The sequence below is a fragment of the Pagrus major genome, chromosome 17, assembly GCF_040436345.1.
Source record: "Pagrus major chromosome 17, Pma_NU_1.0".
NCBI classification, from domain to species: Eukaryota; Metazoa; Chordata; class Actinopteri; order Spariformes; family Sparidae; genus Pagrus; species Pagrus major.
This window is the reverse complement of record NC_133231.1, coordinates 23,889,864-23,904,303: the sequence shown is the minus strand read 5'-3', so window position 1 is coordinate 23,904,303 and position 14,440 is coordinate 23,889,864. Positions and strand designations below refer to the sequence as shown.

Sequence of the window (14,440 nt, the reverse complement as noted above, 5' to 3'; positions counted from 1 at the left end):
CCTGCTGTATGTAACAGGTGTGCCAAAAGTGAAAATTGAAAATATAGACAGTCTGATTGCTGCTGTGATTTTTGGCCCACACAGAGGGGAAAAATAATAACAACATGCATTTAATCTGTCGCTCATGAGACATTTATGTCAAATTCAGACTTGTGCTGTGTTGGAAGTTTTAAAGCAAGGTCCAACCTAATAATATTTAGTGCTGGGTTTAAAAAAAAATCACTTTCCAGCACAAATTGATCTTAATATCAAACGATCGACAAATGATTGTCCATTTAGTGAGTAAATCTTTAAAGGTTTCTGCCACAGTGGCAAGTAAATGTTTATATTAAGGCAGTCATGTAATAAAAAAACACATGGCACAGGGGCACAGACTTCACGGTGCATTCAGGTACGCCTTGAAATCTATATTCAAGTGCTTTAAAGGTTGTTTAAAACAGGAGAGCTACTTAATTATTTATTTTTATTTTCCTTGTGTTGAAATGCATAGGTCTACATCTGTCATTACTTTTTATTGTTGTTTGACTACAGCATTCTAAACATCATAATAATCCCACTAACTTCTTTCCACAGGCAGATTTAAAACACAAATCGATCCATTTAATTCACTGCTTATTGTTAACATAAATATGTTTTAATGATGCACACAGTTAGAGGGTTCCTTGTACAATTTACAACATTAGTTCTCTCAGAATCTCCTTCATATCCAAGCAAAAATGTAACAGAAACATCCCTAACCCAGTAGAAATCGACTCAAAATGAATTAATCAATAAGTTGCATACTATTTTAATAACCAATTAATCAGTTTGTCATTTTTTTTTTAAAGAAAAACTATAAAAATGATCTGATTCTAGCCTCTAAAAAGTGAATATTTTCTGTGTTTTGTTTTTTTCACTCCTCTATGACAGTAAACTGAATATCTTTGGGTTGTGGACGAATGAAGACATTTAAGGACGTCATCTTGGGCTTTGCGGAAACACTGACCAACATTTGTGATATTATATAGACAAAACAACTAATCAAGAAAATAAATAACAGATGAAATCAACAATGAAAATAATCGTTAGCTGCAGCACTGACACATGGATGTTTCTCTCTTCTATTAAAGATTCAGTGGATCTTATTCAGAAGTGGGTGCAGCGCTATAATGGATTTCTCTTATTCAGAGCACTAAACTGCACAATGATTATATACAGTAGTATTTTTTGTGACAGATGGGGCAGTTGCAGGAGAAAGAAAGGAAGATAACATCAAAAAGGGAAGTCTCCTGGCACTGCGTAATGTAATGTAAAATACATTCTGTGCACATGAACCCCGCTGCACAATACACACATGCATAAAAATCATCCCGAAGTCGTCTGTTTTCCTCTTTAATGGAGATAAGTTCATAGTAAGGCACATTTCCTCTGGATGCAATTACAGTATCGCAGACAATAACTCCAGATTGCCATTGAGAGCTCCTCAGTTCTCATCAGAGGGTCAAGCCAGAGGCATAACTACTAATTACAGACTCTTCTCCTCCCCTGTGACTTGGTATTTAAATGGCGAAGGACCCCCGTACTATCAGATTAAGTTATAGACTGTATGTTTCTACAGAGATCTAAGGTGAAGCGGCAGCACGACTCATTATCTTTGGCATTCAAATAAAAGTAGATTACTAATTAAAACAGTGTTGAATGAAAGAACATTTTCCAATTATCCTATGCCATGATTACTGCTAACAACAGCTAATTAGTGGGAAAATCATCAGACTCAGCCCTCAAGAATTCCTGAATTTTTCTGAGGGCACTGTATTTATAAGCTTTCATATTATACACATTACTGTGTTTTGTCCCCGGTTGCAGCGGGTTGCATCTTTATCAAATCTTATTTAGCATGAAAGGCTTCTCGTACATTATATAACAGTTGTAGGAGAGCTGGTACACCGCTAACATGATGTTCATCACACAAATCTGAAAGCAGATGTCTTCATTTCCTCATCTTTCCTTTTTCTAGGCTCGTCTTGGAAGAGCTGTTTAAAAAATAATTAATGAATGATTGGACTTGAGATTCAAGAGGGAGTTTACACTTTTAATTATCAGCACTATGGGGGGTGCTGCTGCTGCTGCTGCTGCTGCTGCTGCTGCTGCTGCTGAATGACACAAACCTGAATTCAGATGCAAAATGAGTAGCAAGCCAGGCGAGAGGGAAATGGGGAAAAAAAAAATCAAATCTGTAAAAGAGAGAGAATGATGAGTCATTTGGAAACGATCTCATGAGATGTCCTTCTATATTCTGTCTTATAAAACATAAATGCTGACAAGAGACACAGCTGCAAAGAGGCAGAAATGCACAAAACCTAAGTTTGCAGAATTGAAAAAGAAAGTTGAGATGTTTTGTCTTTTGTCGATACAGAGAAATCTCCCTTTTCTTTGCTCTGTTACCTCTATCTTTTATTTTTTGATCATTTATTAAAGCATTTGTGCTGGACCATCACTTTCACAGATGGAATCTCTCAGAGGTTTTCCTTCCTGTTATACAACACATGCATAATTTAGCATATAAATACAGACATTTTCGATGTAGCAGCCACGTTGGACGGGTAAGATTGCCCACAGAACATGGTTTATCGATACCCCTACTAGGAATTTGGTGATTCAACCTCCAATTCTGCCTGAACGCTCAAGATAATTGTTATTAATGATTACTGTCAGATCGAAACTAGTTTGAGAAGTTACATCACAGTCTAGTTTGTGTGTAAAGGTACACAGTATTAGCATCAGAATATACTATAAGTACCAAAAGTACCAAAATTAAAAGGACTTATTATGCAGAATGGCATTTCAGAATAATATAAATGATTTCACTGAATTATAATTTGATGTGGAGGCATCACTGATGTTGCAGCTGGTAAAGGTTGATTTATATGTTGTATTTATATTCTTAATCTCCAAAGTAACTAATGTTGTCAAATGAATGTAGTGGAGTAGAAATATAAAGGATCATAAAATGGAAATACTCACTCCAAAATGTAAATGTGAAATTAATGAAAGATTCCTAATCAACCAAGGCATCAAATTTATGTGGCACAAAGTCTGTCAATAATTAACAGAGAGCACTTTTACCAGGTTTAAATATTCCTGACCGTGTGTTTCGCTGCAGGCGATTGAAGCCAACCTGGTACAGAAGTCACCTGGGGGTCTGACCTACATGGCTGAGTGGAGGGGAGGCATCCTGGATCACAAGATGGGCCACCTGGCCTGCTTCTCTGGGGGCATGATCGGCATCGGGGCCGATGATGGAGTGCCGGAGAAGAGGCAACACTACCTGGACCTGGCTGCCGAGATCACACACACATGCCACGAGAGCTACACTCGCTCAGGTGAGTGGAAATGTCAGAGATGCTGAAGAGGCGCTTCACTTAGAGAGGCTGCGTTCAGGAGGCTCGATGTCGGGCAGAAGGGCAGCGGTTTAGAGACTGCTCCTACTTTTTTTGGTTCAGATATAAATGTACCATGTCAAACTAAAAGATCTAGGAGTAGGGGTTGCGGAGGAAGAGTGGAGGTTTTTATCTGATGTAACAACAAGGTCATGATGTTTCCACGATGCAGTGGCCTTCCCTGAATCACTGGGGATCAGCTCTCCTTTTGCTAAGTTTTTGCTTTATTTCATCCTCTTTGACATACTCAACTGCAAAAAGTAGAGAGTAGAGAATATATTAAATGTTTCACTAATTGTATTGATTTTTATAAATATATGCGTTTTCTGAATTTGATGCCAGCATTCAAACAAGTTGAGACAGGTTCATTGCAACCAACTGGAGTTTACAATCTGCTTCCTGTTTACACCGACACGTGCATGCCCAGTACACATGAATGGCGATGGGATGTGTGTTTTCAGGATAGGGATTTTTTTTTCTTAAACCCTGTTTCAGAAAATACCTATGTACATTCACAAGCAAGCATGGGGAGAGATTCACCACTTTGTGAAACATATGATTGTATAAATGATGACCACATGGGCTGGGGAACACCTCAACATTGTCCTTATTATTACGTCTTTTTTTTTACGTAGCAGTCCAATCTTTGGGAATCGGGGTTGTACGCTGTCTCTCTTACCACCGGGTGGGCATTTCATATCCACCTGCAAAACATGTCAGAAAGAGAGAGGAAGAGAATGTTCATACTGAACCATATTAGTTAATAATGCAACCTAAGCCTGAAGCTTTACACAAATAAAACTCTGACTCATCTTTTTCAGTTGATCTTTCTTAAAACTTGTGAAAGTCTTGCTTGCTATCATAGAAAATCTGATGAGCTACTCTTTAGATCCTAACGGAACGATAAATGGTAAACGGAGATGCATTTATATCGCGCTTTTTTGTCTACCGACTACTCAAAGCGCTTTACAACACATTCGCCCATTCATACGCACATTCATACACTGACAAGGCTGCCATCAGAAGCGATACAGCGCTTCCTATCTACAGCGCCCCACGCCATTCACACACAGATGGAAAAGCCATTGGGATCAATTTGGGGTTCAGCATCTTGTCGAAGGACACGTCCTGAGCCACAGTCGGTGTGTTTTAAGACCTAGAAAGAGTTAGTTTTATAGTTCATCGCTGTTATGGTACACTGTATCTGTCGTGTTAAGAAAAGGTTATAGTGGCATTCAGAGTAAGGAAATTGAGAGTCTGGGAGAGTGATATTGAAAATTAAAAGGGCCTCCGGCATTTTAATTTGCCCTGCTTTAGAAGGAGTATCGTTCTCGGTGGCTACACCTCGACAGAGAGACGACGAGCCTCATAAGCAGCAGCTGCGAATTCAAGTTCTCGATTATTCTCGTGGTTGCAGGCGGCAGACATGGAGGCGCCGAGTATGTTCGATACTTAAAATCGCATTTTGATGTAATTCTGGAGAAAGAATGACAAGAAAAGGAGAGAAAACGGGTGTAAAATATGGAAGAGTAAACATTGTGTTAAAGCCCACAGGCAAACAGGGAGAGTAGAAGACTTCTGATGTGATTGCACTCTTAGAAAGAGGATGTACCCAGGAGAAAAGGAGGAGGAAAAAAGAGAGGAACGGTTGCCAGCAACAATCCCACATTTCTCTGGAAAGACCTCCGTTTGATCTCTTCTCTTCTCCTGGCATCTGTCTTGGCCCTGACAATAATCTCCTCTGCTAATTTCAAGCTTTTTTTTGCCCCCCTCCACTGTTGGGTGGGCTGTACAGATTCATCCTCCAAGTGTTCATTCGCCTTCGCTTCTCCAGTAAGCTAATGTGACTCATCACATAACAGGTTTCTTGATGTGCTTGGAATACTTTTGATCTACAGGGCCCAAAAGGCTTCTCTGGCTTCCTCTCTTTCATAGTCATCCGCCAGGTTTCTCTTCACTCATTAAAGGGAATGGGTTGTGCTTAGCGGCTCTTGGATTAGCTGTCTTCAGGAAAGAGAGAGAGTGTGTGTGTGAGATTTGCTCTTGCATGTGCGTAAAGTGGCTGCTGGTTTGCTGCGTCTTAAACACTGATAACGTGAAGACTCTCCTTCTGCCGCCGCTGCTCTGGATCTCTGCCATCATCGCAGCGACACGCTGATGCTGGAAAATTGGGATCTTAAGGCCAGCAGCAGGGGGAGGGAAAAAGTTGTATAAGACTTTCAATGCGTAGCTTTGTGTGTTTCTACTATTGTCAAGTATCACTTAGGAATGTGACTTCCTTTTGTGCTAAAAGAAAAGGGAAAAGATAAATATTTGACCTGTTAACGTCACCGTATGACTGGTGAAATATATTCGTCTGCTGAGACAAGAAGCAAAAAAAACGTGGGCAGAGTTGTTTCCCTAAATATTATGTTTCATAATAGCTCAATAACCACGCTCAGTCCAGGCAGGATGCATCCCGTTCAATCAAGTCAACCAGCAGCAAATACCTCGGATCGGCTACTTCACTTGTGTTAGCTCCAATTAATTCAAACTTGATATGAAATTTGCAGCCCTGGTGTCAAAATGTGCAGTTATTAAAAGTTTCAGTAATATTCAGTATTATGCTGCAAAGCGAGACCTGTGAGCTGCTCACGGGTCTCGCTTTGCAGCTTCTGGAAATTTGCATTTCAACCTTGCAGCTAATTAAATGTCTGTCTGAGGATTTCAAAGTCCTTATTAAATGAATCTTCTATCTAATTTTCTCTACACCTCTTATGCACTCAGGCATAATTAGGGATAATAAGCACAGGTTGGTAAAAAGATAACAAAGTTTAGACCAAACATATATTCTGGTGCAAAAGCAGGTAAAGTAAATGTGCGTTTGACACGGGCGGGCTGTTCATCTGATGAACAGTTAATCTCTGTTGAACCTGCGTTAGCTCTCCCATCACAAGCATCATCAGCCCAGAGAATTATTTAGTTTCCAAAGCGGCAGTCAAGAAGCAGAAAATCGAGAGTGGAAAGAGCCCAAAAGTGGTTTAGGGATCAGATATATCTACTGAAAAGTGCTGTGGTTGGAGAGGAGAAACTGAGCCGTGGAGTGACAGGTGTGGCACGGTTCTGTTCTTGTGCTGGCTCTGTGTCAACTGTTCTGAATGGATCAACGCTGCAGTTACCGTGTGGAGTTTTTGACCTCTAGTCGAGCAATGAGTGTCCCAATGTTTTCACACTATTCCACTGATCTACAGGTGGCAGTAATGTGCCAACAAATACTGCAACATAGGCTGAGAAGAAGAAGTAGCGCCAAAGTTAGTACAAATGGATGTGCAGGATGTAAAATCATTTGCAAAACAGTTTATTTTAGAGGAAGGAAATGCATTCAGCATGTTTGTTAGACGTCACAGATACTCGTAATGTGTTTTGGTGAATGATACTCAATGTAAAACTAAATCTAACTTTAGTTTGGTGACGAGAAACCGAGTCTCGAGTACCAATTAACCGAGGATAAAACTGGGGCACATCTGAAATACTTTTACAAAAATATGATGAAACATACTCAGATTGAAAGTGAAGGTCTGTCTCTTAGATATATTTCAAACGAAGGCTCCTGGAATTAAATTTACGACATGAAAAGCTAGAGGCTCCATATTGTAATTTTCCCACTGCGACTCCTGTCTACATACGACACCTATTTTATGCCTGGAGGAGGGATGCCATCTTTCATTCTTTTCCCCTGTTCGTTCCCTGTATTTGTTTCCTTATTTGTTGTTTTTCTTCCCAAATGGAGACAAATTTGTGATTTTTTTTAGGGTATAAACATAAATATTACTTACAAACTAACATGAAGCCACTGGTCTACTGTATCATCCTGTCTTGATGGTGTTTCAGCCACAATACAATAACTGATGATCACTTTTTTTCCTACTTTCCTTCCACTCATTCGCACTTCATACAGTGATATGTGTTTAGTAAAGTCTGTGGCTTTATGTAGAACAGTAAATACTTTCCTGCTTTCATGTTTCTTCTTGTCTTTCTGCCTCACACGTCAACACTATAACGGACTAGCTGACCAGGTGGCACTGCCGTCTGCCACACTGACTTCTTATTTCAAGATGATTGTCTGGTCGTATCAGATGCAGCTACTTCCAAACCCTCGCTGGCCCTCAAAGAAACCGGCTTCCACCAACACAGTCCAATTTTCCAAGCGGCTTCCCAGTGGTTGGCCAAAATGACAGATGATAAGCCAGAGAAATAGAAAATGTCTAAGCAAATCGAGCACAGTAGGTAGAAACGGGATTTCAGCATTGTCTTGCACGACACAATACAGCTTTTTTTTCTAAATGTAAGATGTTGCTATGCCAATGCTCCCGTCCTGACCTTGGCAGGAATAGATTCCTTTGTGCTGTATCATGAATAGGATCTCTTTGTGATGTAGTCTCGAAATGTGGCAGAAATATAATGGAAGTAAAACAAGGAGACAGAGAGAGAAAAAGAAACCGACGGACCATCTGGACAGCTGGGGAGGTCTTAATTGTTTAACTTGTGCCTCAAGCCTTTTTCTTTCGAAACTAACAGTAATTGAATTTCTTCTGTACACCTTGTTTGCTCACTTGCAAATAAAAGAAGAGAAACATTCAGTGTGCTTTGAAGAGGATTTTCAATTTAGAACTGGACTGCAGATCTGCCCTCGTGTCTATAGGCCAGAATGGAAATCGCTGTTTGATTTTCGTTTAATGTCTATTTTTGTCTCCATCAGCCACCAAACTGGGACCTGAGGCGTTCAGATTTGACGGTGGGGGTGAAGCCACGGCGACCAGGCTGAGCGACAGATATTACATCCTGAGACCGGAAGTCATCGAGAGCTACATGTACATGTGGAGACTGACCCATGACCCCAAATACAGAGAGTGGGGCTGGGAGGCCGTCGAGGTGAGACACACCAAGACAGTGTTCATGTTTACTGTAATAAACCAAATATGAGACAACACAAGCATCTACAACACCTGTTTTTGGGAAAAGGCATGTCGCAGGAACACTTAGAGGCCCCTGCAGGAGATTCAGATTGATTGTTTTCCACATAACGGCTAATAAAGAGCTGTTGATTCTGCATATTTACATTTTTCTTGTTAAAACCTGAGGCTAGGAGAGACCAGCAGTCCCAGACTGGGACCAAACACAGCCTCTGAGGAAGTAAAGGCCAGTTCAACTAGAGGATAAACAGTACCAAGCAGTATATGAATATTCAAAACTGTTTCAATACTGATTCTCTGCGGTCTTGATACCAGCTGCACTTTATTGTTCTCACCGACAGTAAAATAACACACCCACACATACGCACTCAATTGTTTGAGGCCTGAGCTAAAAAACATTTAAAAAATAAATGTTTCCAAATAACTATGTTTTTCTAAAAAGAAATTGTGATGAGACTAGTACCGAGGTGGTTTTCTTGTTGGCTCTTGGAACTTCAGGTCAGAGTAAGCTAATAGGACAGCTAGCTGCATGGCTAACCAAGCTAACAGTTAGCAGCAAGTAAAGCTCACTGTCAATCAGGAAGCTCCTGAGAGTTGAGGCAGAGGACGTCAGAGGGAAAAGCAGAAAATACTTCCTCCATAAAATAAGATCCAATTTCACCCAAATCAGTGAAATAAATTGTAAATCTGTGTTTTTGCACAAATTATAGATTGTGTTTGTGCTCCAGCGACGCGAACTTGAGAAAGAGTTTGATCGGATGGAAAATGAAAATACACCCAGGAAATGATGAACTCATGAATAAATTAAGAATACTTACAACAATAGCTACTTTTTGTTTTTGTTGGGTTGTACTGGGGTTCTGTAGGTTCATGGGAACTTGAAGTGTTTTAATTTCCGGACAGACATAAATTCATGACGAGTGGAGACGAGTCAAAAGTCTCTCCTGTCGTTTTAACTGCAGAAACGGTGAAGAACAAATTATCTGTCGAGCAGCCGAGAGTTAGTGGTATCATAATATCATAATGAGGAGCTCAAACAGAAAAGTGGTAGCAGCCAGAGAAAATCATTCTGACCACTTCAGCAGCCTGAAAAGGCTTCAGAGATGAGGACCGTCTTCTCTTTCGGCTAATAGCATCTCAGGGAATGTTTCCTATCTTAACAAAGCCTTTTTCCAAAAAACAGTCAGGGTTGGTCTGGAAGCGTTCAGAATGATTTTCTCGGGCTGTTATCATTTTTCAGACTGTACCCGTCACAATGTTCTGTGACACTGTTAATTTTCGGCAGCTTTCCGAAGGCTTATTAAACACTTCGAGAGCCGACTGACTAACACGCTCGAGAGAGACTGGCTAGTTCAGCAACTGACACCTAATGTCATGCAGTGTTTAGAGCAGTGCTTGCTACATTCAGTCTGCTTTTCTGAATATGTGCATGTCTAGTAATGGAATATAACAACTACCGTATTTTCAGATGAAAAAAACCCATTAAAAATATTGTCTTATATCCAGGCCTGTGTGGCACAACGAGTAATTAAAGTGGGAGATAGTGTGCAGTATAATCTTGTACCCTATACTCTCTTCGTCGTGTCTTGCACTCTGATTTTTATAAATTGTACTTACCTACTATGTCAAGCCCCTGTAGCACCCTCAATTACCCTCAACCAGCTTCCTTGATATTGCGTGGCACTATACATTAGCTTGTAGATCAGGCAATCCCGCTAGTAGGTGGTGAAGGTTATGTAGGGAGCACCGTTATTAATGTGGCAATAGACAGGACATTAGCTGTAGTAAACTGTAGAGGGCTGGCATGATAGATTTAGTATTAATTTAGTGCGCACAGAAGTGGAGAGATCAGGCTGACGAGTTTGACGGGCCTTTAATTATCGGTCACAGAGGTTGAAAGCAGTGCACAACGCTTCTCTTCATGAACATCAAGCATTAACACGTCGGGGTCTTTGTTAATTAGCACGTATAAGCCAGGCCTTTGTAGCAGGGGTAATAATGTGCTAATCCGCTTGGCTAGCTCAGCCACTCTCCATTAGCCCTTGTCAGATTCAGCATTGCTCGGGCCTCAATTGTGTAGCCGGCTGAAGGGCTCGACATGTTCCAACATTTACTCTTTCTTAATGCGTACGTTGACAGAGTGTTGTTGAGTAAAGGATTTTCTCTCTGTGCACAATATCAGAGCTAGGTAACAGTCTTTTACTCATATGCCCCGAATGTTTTTGTCCGTCGTCAGGCCCTGGAGCAGCACTGCAGAGTGGAGGCCGGCTTCTCCGGGATCCGGGACGTTTACACCACGACAGCCAGCCATGATAACATGCAGCAGAGCTTCTTCCTCTCAGAGACGCTCAAGTAAGTCCCATTTCCTCACCACGTCACCCCATGGTAACAGAGAAATTGGCAAAGGATGAGTAAGCCATCACAGATACAGAAAGTGATCTAGGCTCTGATACTAAAACTCGGGATATAATCTCTTCTGTCCATGAAGCACACTCATGATGTGATTGAGTCATGGACACTCTCTGGACTCCACCGGGGTGATTCCAATCATACTCGTCATGAAGACTGTGAAAGAAACACAGATGGTGTTCAGTTAGATACTTCAATTTTACCTCCACTCGTTCTTGGATGATTGAGCAACACAAACTATTCAGATAAGACACAGGCCAGAAGTTATCTGGTGACTGCTGACCTGAATATGATTCCAACACCAGACTTTGCTGCTGTCAATGTTACAACATCCCTAATGTGCCTCCACAAGAAGGTATTATTTCATATTTTGCTCATTTTGGCTACATCAACATTAAATCGAGAATATATATTGCGTTAGATTTTGGTGTGGTTTAAGTGTCGTCTCTTCCTGGTTTTAGAGGCTGCATTTCAGTAAAGTGATGTCATTCTGTGAACTTGCTCTAATACTTGCCTTTACCCACTTCGTCATTAAATCCACGTTACTGTGGATTGTTATGTTGATATTTTGTATTTTCATCGTTGTAGTTCAGCTACAGTTAAGTGTCTGAACTGACAAGTGGCGATTTTGATTGTTTTTTATCAGATCCATTTTATATCGATCCATTAGCATTTACCCCGATTGGCTGGGTACATTTCTTAGTTTCTGGCTGTTTCCCCCTGTTTTTAGTCTTTATGCTATGCTAAGCTAACCAGCTGCTGCCTGAAACCTTATTTATCTTACAGACATGAAAGCAGCATTTACCTTCTCATCTAACTCTCTGCAAGAGAGTGAATAAGCGTACTATTAAAAAATGTCAAAGTATTCCTTTCAGGGTTTCTGCAGGTTAAAAGTTAAATTTAAGACCTTTCGAGACCTTTTTAAGAGCATTATGAATGTAATTTAAGACCTTTTTCACATCTATACTGGCATTTGCTGGTGGCTTTTTACAGCAGCTATGTGTTTTTCTGACCTCCCGTGTGACTCTGATGCCTTTATAGTTGCTAATTAGAGTGTCGTCTCAGACAACTGGACTTAAGGACCACAAACACACACAGTCCTTTTTGTATGTATATGTAATGGCACCGAATGTTTAGAAACAGAAAGCAGGAGTAAAGTTATCAGTGAACCTTGACTCTGACTTTATTAAATGGATGTGTTTCCTGTCTGCTCAGGTATCTGTACCTGCTCTTCTCTGACGACGACCTTCTCCCACTGGAGGACTGGGTCTTCAACACAGAAGCCCATCCGCTGCCCATCGTCCGCAAGAGCTGCCTGCAGGACGAAGCAACACAGGATAAGACAGTCGCCGAATAAGACTGAACACCACCGACAACAACTGAGACAGTTACAGACACATTTGCACAGTTCATGTGCACACACAGAGTCACACAAATATCGCAAACACCAATTCAATGCAGGTTCAGAGTCTTTTCAGGAGCGTGTTATGGACTCAATTCCTTTCCAGTAAAGGATGTTGTCGTTTTACGCTGTGATTGTATATCCTTTTCGCCGGGCTAAATTCCTGCGGGCACTTCTTTTTTGTGGACAATCAAGACAAACATGACTTTCATGAAAAGAGCACCTTTTTCTTTCCTTCTTTCCTCTGTGAGGAAACCAGTATAACTTGCAGACCCAAATGTATGGGAAGAGGGTTGAACTATGGGCCATATTGTTAGAAAGACAGAGAAACGTATAGAAAACCACTTGAGTTTTGCTCTTTGATTTTGTTGTTTTGTTAATCTTTAAGTGATGAATGATTTCCTTATATCTCGTCATTGCATTTTTTCCTTTGTGAGTACACTCTTTGACCAAAGGTTTCTTTGCATTTCTATTTCCCTCTTTTTTCCAGTAATGTGTTTTTTGGTGAGATTTGACGGAAAGTGAAAATAATTTGCTGTAAGGATCGAACTGTAATGAATATTGATTAATGTACAAACAACATGAAATGTGATTCTCGAATCCGCCTCCGAACTAATGTTGATGTCACGTTTCTTACTGAAACAAGCTTGAATGAAATCTTTTCCAGTGACGAGGTGTCAGGGCGGCGGCAGTGTCTTATCCATCCAGGGACCATTTATTAAAAGACTGATGATGTTGGGTTGTGTTTCCACTGTGCGCTTGGGTTGTTTTGTGACCAGGACAATGATTTTCTCAGTCCTCTCAGCCTTTCACATCGAAGCTACAAATGGAGTACTGTCAGTGCTGTGGTTGAAATACACGCATAAAGAAAAAAAACGAACGCATTTGCTAGCCGGCTCCAAATGGGTTTTCCTGTTTCTGTTGTAGTTTTTTTTCGGCTTCACCCTGCCTTTACATGTGAATCCATTCGGCTGCCAACACTGATGTTAAAGGCTGTAACGGAGAGGCGACCGCGCAGACGAGTTTTCATTCTTCACCACTGTTCTTTTCATCACTGCTGTCCTGCACAGTTGTGGAGCGAATGTGCTGTACATACAGATGAAGCGAGTGACCCCTGTATGAGCTTGTCTTGACTTTATTTTGTGATCTTTTTTCTTCTTTTTTTTTTCTAAACTTCAGTGGTTATTTTTTCTGGGTTCTCTTTTTTGATTTGCTTCCCTCAGGTGTTTCAGTAAAAAAAAAAAAGAAGAAGAAAAAAAACTAAACAGTTCTGATTTTAAGTCTAGTTATTGCTGATATTAATTATTGTTATTACTTATTCTTACTGTTTGATTTAACTTTCATTGTTGAATATTTTTCAAATACTGATAAAAAGACCTGTGCAACTTTGTACATTTAAAACAATCACAGTTGTTGTGTGTGTTTTCTTTCTGGTCTTGCTTGTTTACTTATTTATAAAGTCTAAAATCAGGGTTCCTTCACATTTTACACGGTCAGACTGAAACACTGTTTACTAGACAAACTAAAGGAAAAACACAAAAATATTTCATGTTTCAAAATGAGTCACTTCCCTTTAAGTATACTTTAAAACAATGACTGAAACAAGAGAGTTATTATGAAAGTAATGGAGTTACAAAAGCACTTTTCAAACCTTGAAAACACATTAAAGTTCAAGTTTCCAGCTTATTTTAAGAACCCCATAAAATGTAGAGCTGCAACATTTAATTGATTATTTTTCTACTATTAAATCAATCAACAACTACTGTATTGTAATAATCCGTTCAGGGGTGTTGCAGTATTGTGATATTCAGGTTAACCGTGACATAATAAAAATGAAATATTGTTATCGTGTTAAATACACATATTATAATATTGTCTGACTAATCCAGCAAAGATTCTGCCTGGTGTATCTTCTGTTCATGAGTTTATCAGGTTGTCTTTTCACTAGTAATTGAGTAGTTGAGGTGGATTGTTCTTTTTTTTTGTACATTTAATTTATTGTATTGGTTGCAGACTCTCTCCACCTCCCTACACAGGGTCATTATTTTGCCAAAAAAGAGACTGAACTACTGAAGCCCTGAGGGGCAAGTGGAGATTTTTTATTTTTTTTTTGTTCTGGTGATCCATTTTCTTAGTCAGGTCTCTCCTGTAAACTATGATGTGACATGAAAAGGCTCATATATCAGTATTATAAAATGTTACTGCTTGATCTGACTCGCTAATAATACACAATATTCCACCCGTGACACTGACGGCAG

General features: G+C 40.1%; 1 protein-coding gene across 2 annotated transcripts in view; it reads left to right on the top strand.

Annotated features, from left to right (window-relative positions):
* The window catches only part of LOC141012416 (mannosyl-oligosaccharide 1,2-alpha-mannosidase IA), a 208,218-nt gene extending 194,632 nt beyond the window's left edge, over positions 1 to 13,586 (top strand). Inside the window, exons 9-12 of one of the 2 annotated variants that reach the window (XM_073485893.1) lie at positions 3,143 to 3,362; positions 8,158 to 8,330; positions 10,608 to 10,723; positions 11,996 to 13,586. In XM_073485893.1, the coding sequence (XP_073341994.1) occupies positions 3,143 to 3,362; positions 8,158 to 8,330; positions 10,608 to 10,723; positions 11,996 to 12,137 (651 nt within the window). In that variant the 3' untranslated portion in view covers positions 12,138 to 13,586. The remainder of the gene's footprint in view (positions 1 to 3,142; positions 3,363 to 8,157; positions 8,331 to 10,607; positions 10,724 to 11,995) is intronic. The other variant, XM_073485892.1, reaches the window with a different exon arrangement.
* The last annotated feature ends 854 nt before the right edge of the window (positions 13,587 to 14,440 follow it).